The 2,934-nt window shown below is 58.6% G+C and overlaps 1 protein-coding gene across 1 annotated transcript; it reads right to left on the bottom strand.

The window, feature by feature from the left end:
* Nucleotides 1-2,727, bottom strand: NKX6-2 (NK6 homeobox 2). The gene is made up of 3 exons (XM_030276644.4): nt 1,914-2,727; nt 1,462-1,634; nt 1-801 (listed from the first exon to the last, which is right to left on the bottom strand). The coding sequence occupies exons 1-3, from the start codon at nt 2,326-2,328 to the stop codon at nt 553-555; spliced, it is 837 nt and encodes a 278-aa protein (XP_030132504.1). The 5' UTR covers nt 2,329-2,727; the 3' UTR covers nt 1-552.
* Nucleotides 2,728-2,934: the final 207 nt, after the last annotated feature.

The raw sequence follows: 2,934 nt of genomic DNA on the forward strand, positions 1-2,934 counted from the left end.
GGTTGTTAAATAATTTATTGATTTATACAAAGTCTTTCCAACACATGTGGAGACATTCTAATGTAAAATCAAGTGTCCATTTTCCTCTCGTGCTTTTTTTGGGCATTGGTTTGCTTTTTTGGTATTGTTAAGCATAAAATCCAGAGGCAGGAGAAATGAAACTGCCAAAACGCTGAGGAGACGGAGTGAAAGAAAACTGCCGTTTTTACACTAGAAATATACATCACAAAATCTGAAATTTGCTATATACAAAGTAGCTGAGCTTGGACTTGGGACCCATAGAAAACGTAACAAAACCTGATTGTTAGGAGGAGGAAATTAACAGGAAGGCTAAAGAAAAGAGCGGGGAAACCTTACAGGGACACAAAACCCAAAAAGTTGAAAAAATTTCTCTGAAATTTACATCGATGAGAAAGAAAATAAATTCATAACTTATTCTGTAAAAAATATATACATTTCACATACATCTTAGGCTGTACAACACATCACTTCAAACACCCAGTTACACTCACCCCTGCTGCTCTGCCCGGTGCGGCCGTCGGCCCTGTGCCCTCACAGCGTATCCGAGCTGGTGCTGCAGGGGCTGACAAGGGACAGGTTCGTGGATTTGTGCTTTTTCAATAGCCTCGTGATTTTTTCATCGTCTGAGTTGGGGTCCAGGGGCTTGTTGTATTCGTCATCGTCCTCATTGTCCGAGCTCTCCTTCAGCTTCTCCGTCTCAGAGTCGTGCTTCTTCTTTGCCGAGGCCATCTCTGCTGCGTGTCTCTTCCGCCACTTGGTCCGTCTGTTCTGGAACCAAACCTAGGCACCGGCACCGGGCACAGTTCAGCCACGGCGTCTGCCCCGCTGCCGCGTCCACCCGCCGACCCCATCCCATCCACAACGCGGGGCTGCGGGCACTCGGAGTAGGGCCTGCACCAGGCGGAGCCCCGGACGGCTCCGGAGAAGGGGGCGCCCCGTTGGGGATACCTGCCCGGCTCTGCGGGGCTGCACTACACTTATATCAGCAGCTTCCCAGAACAGTCGTTTGTTGAAAACAGAATGCAATAGCCAGGAAAAATAAGTCGTTTTGGCTTATAGTGCACCCCAACATTCAGATGCACCTGCAGGCTTTGCTAAAAAATTTGCCGGGTTACACAAGGTAAAGTTGTGCCAGTGGACGTGATCCTCGTGGAAAAGTGACCCTTAAAAAAAAATTACCTGCGGGGGCCTTTTGTCGTTATTGTGATGAGGGCTTATATTAAATATAATATGTCTATTTATTCTAAATCATTTGCAGCACAGAGACCTCTAAGCACAAAATACGTAGAAATTAGCCTAAAATCTATCCAATATTGAAATGTAACTTAAATTCTAACTGACGCCACAAAAAGAAAAAAATCCTAGCTAGTAATTATCGACATGGCAGAAAGCGGCCGCGGCAGGGAGCGGGAGAGGCTGAAGCCCACGGGACGGACCTACCTTCACCTGGCTCTCAGTCATCCCCAGGGAGTAGGCAAGCCGGGCACGTTCTGGTCCTGCCAAGTATTTCGTCTGTTCGAAGGTTTTCTCTAAAGCGAATATCTGCTGCCCAGAGAAAGTCGGTCGAGAGTGTTTTTTCTTACCGTCCTTGTCCAAAACCATCCCCGTCTGAGCTGGAAGCGGAGAAAGAGCTGCGTCAGGGATGAACTCTGCACCGGCCCCGGCCCGTAGCCGGGCCCCGCCAGGCCCTGCGGAGCCGCTTCGGGTGTCCGCCGGCTCTAAAGCAGGGCTCGGTCCGGGACAGACCGGGCGCCGTGAGGACCGAGTGACCCGCACCGGGCCTTTCTGTCACCCGCCCCGTCCACCGCGTTCGTCCGCCGGCTTGGGGCCACCCCGGCTCTGGATCCCACGCCGCCTGCTCCCCGCGCCCCTCAAGAACCCGCAGCACTTACCGGGACAGGCGAGCCGAGGATCTCTCCAGGGAGAGCCTTGCACCACTCCCGGCCAGAAAATGGGCGGCCGTCCCGGCAGCTCCGCCAGAGGCTTCGGGTAGCGGGAGACGGCAGCGGGGCTGAAGTACATCCCGGCGGAGGCTGCCAGCCCGTTGATGCGGGGCAGCCCGCCCAGAAGGTTGCTGGCACTGCCCACGGGCCGTCCCAGGATATCGCTTATTCCGTGCGGTGTCCCCAAGGGGAGCTGCGTGTTGAGTCCGCCCAGGGCCGGTGCCTTGAAACCGGAGGGGTTCTGCAGGGCGTAGGGGAACAGGGAGGTCTTCATCTCGGCCATGTTGTGCAGCGCGGCGAGCGGTGCGCTGCTAAGGACGAATGCGCTCTGGCGATTAGCATCCATCTGTCCCACCGCTAACATCTGCGGGCATCAGCGAGCGTGGGTCCTTCCCAACTGCGCCGCGGCCGCTCCCGCTGGGGACCCTCGCCGGGACCGCGGCCGCGGGCGGGACCGGCTCCTCGCCCCTCACGGGATCTCAGCCACAGCAGGTGCCAAAGTTTGCTAGGAACAAGAAAATTCCGGCGCTCGCCCGCCCGCTCCCGCGGCGCGCACCTCCGAAGTCCAGGCTGAAGTGCGGCGAAAGCCGAGCCGGGGCAGCGCGGCGAAACAACAGACCGGGAGTCCCGGGAGAAAGAGCCCCCACCGGCAGCACGTCCCGGCGGACTACGGGCGGTGCGCTCCACGCGCGATCCGGCGGGAAGGGGATGCGGAACCCGCAGCTCCGCGCGTCGCCCCGGCCGCGTGTCCGGCGGCCGCGGGGACGCTCCGCGCCGCGCCCCGCACGCAGATAACCGCGCGGGCACCTGCGCGCCCCGCGCCCATTGGGCGGCCACCGCCCCGCGCCGCCAACACCGCCCAATCGGCGGGCGGCGCGCGCCTCCACCCCGATACGTCACGGGCGGGCCGAGCCGTGGGAGCGCGCGGGGCTGCACGTGGCCGCGCCGCGCCCGACGGGACCCCGGCCCC

The sequence above is a fragment of the Taeniopygia guttata genome, chromosome 6 (genome assembly GCF_048771995.1).
Source record: "Taeniopygia guttata chromosome 6, bTaeGut7.mat, whole genome shotgun sequence".
NCBI lineage: Eukaryota > Metazoa > Chordata > Aves > Passeriformes > Estrildidae > Taeniopygia > Taeniopygia guttata.

Bases quoted from the DNA above. Each gene is read 5' to 3' on its own strand.
- NKX6-2 (XM_030276644.4), bottom strand. From the start codon at position 2,328: ATGTTAGCGGTGGGACAGATGGATGCTAATCGCCAGAGCGCATTCGTC. The intron at 1,635-1,913 runs GTAAGTGCTGCG...CTCCGCTTCCAG, and splicing joins TCCTCGGCTCGCCTGTCCCG to CTCAGACGGGGATGGTTTTG. The intron at 802-1,461 runs GTAGGTCCGTCC...GCCGGTGCCTAG, and splicing joins TGACTGAGAGCCAGGTGAAG to GTTTGGTTCCAGAACAGACG.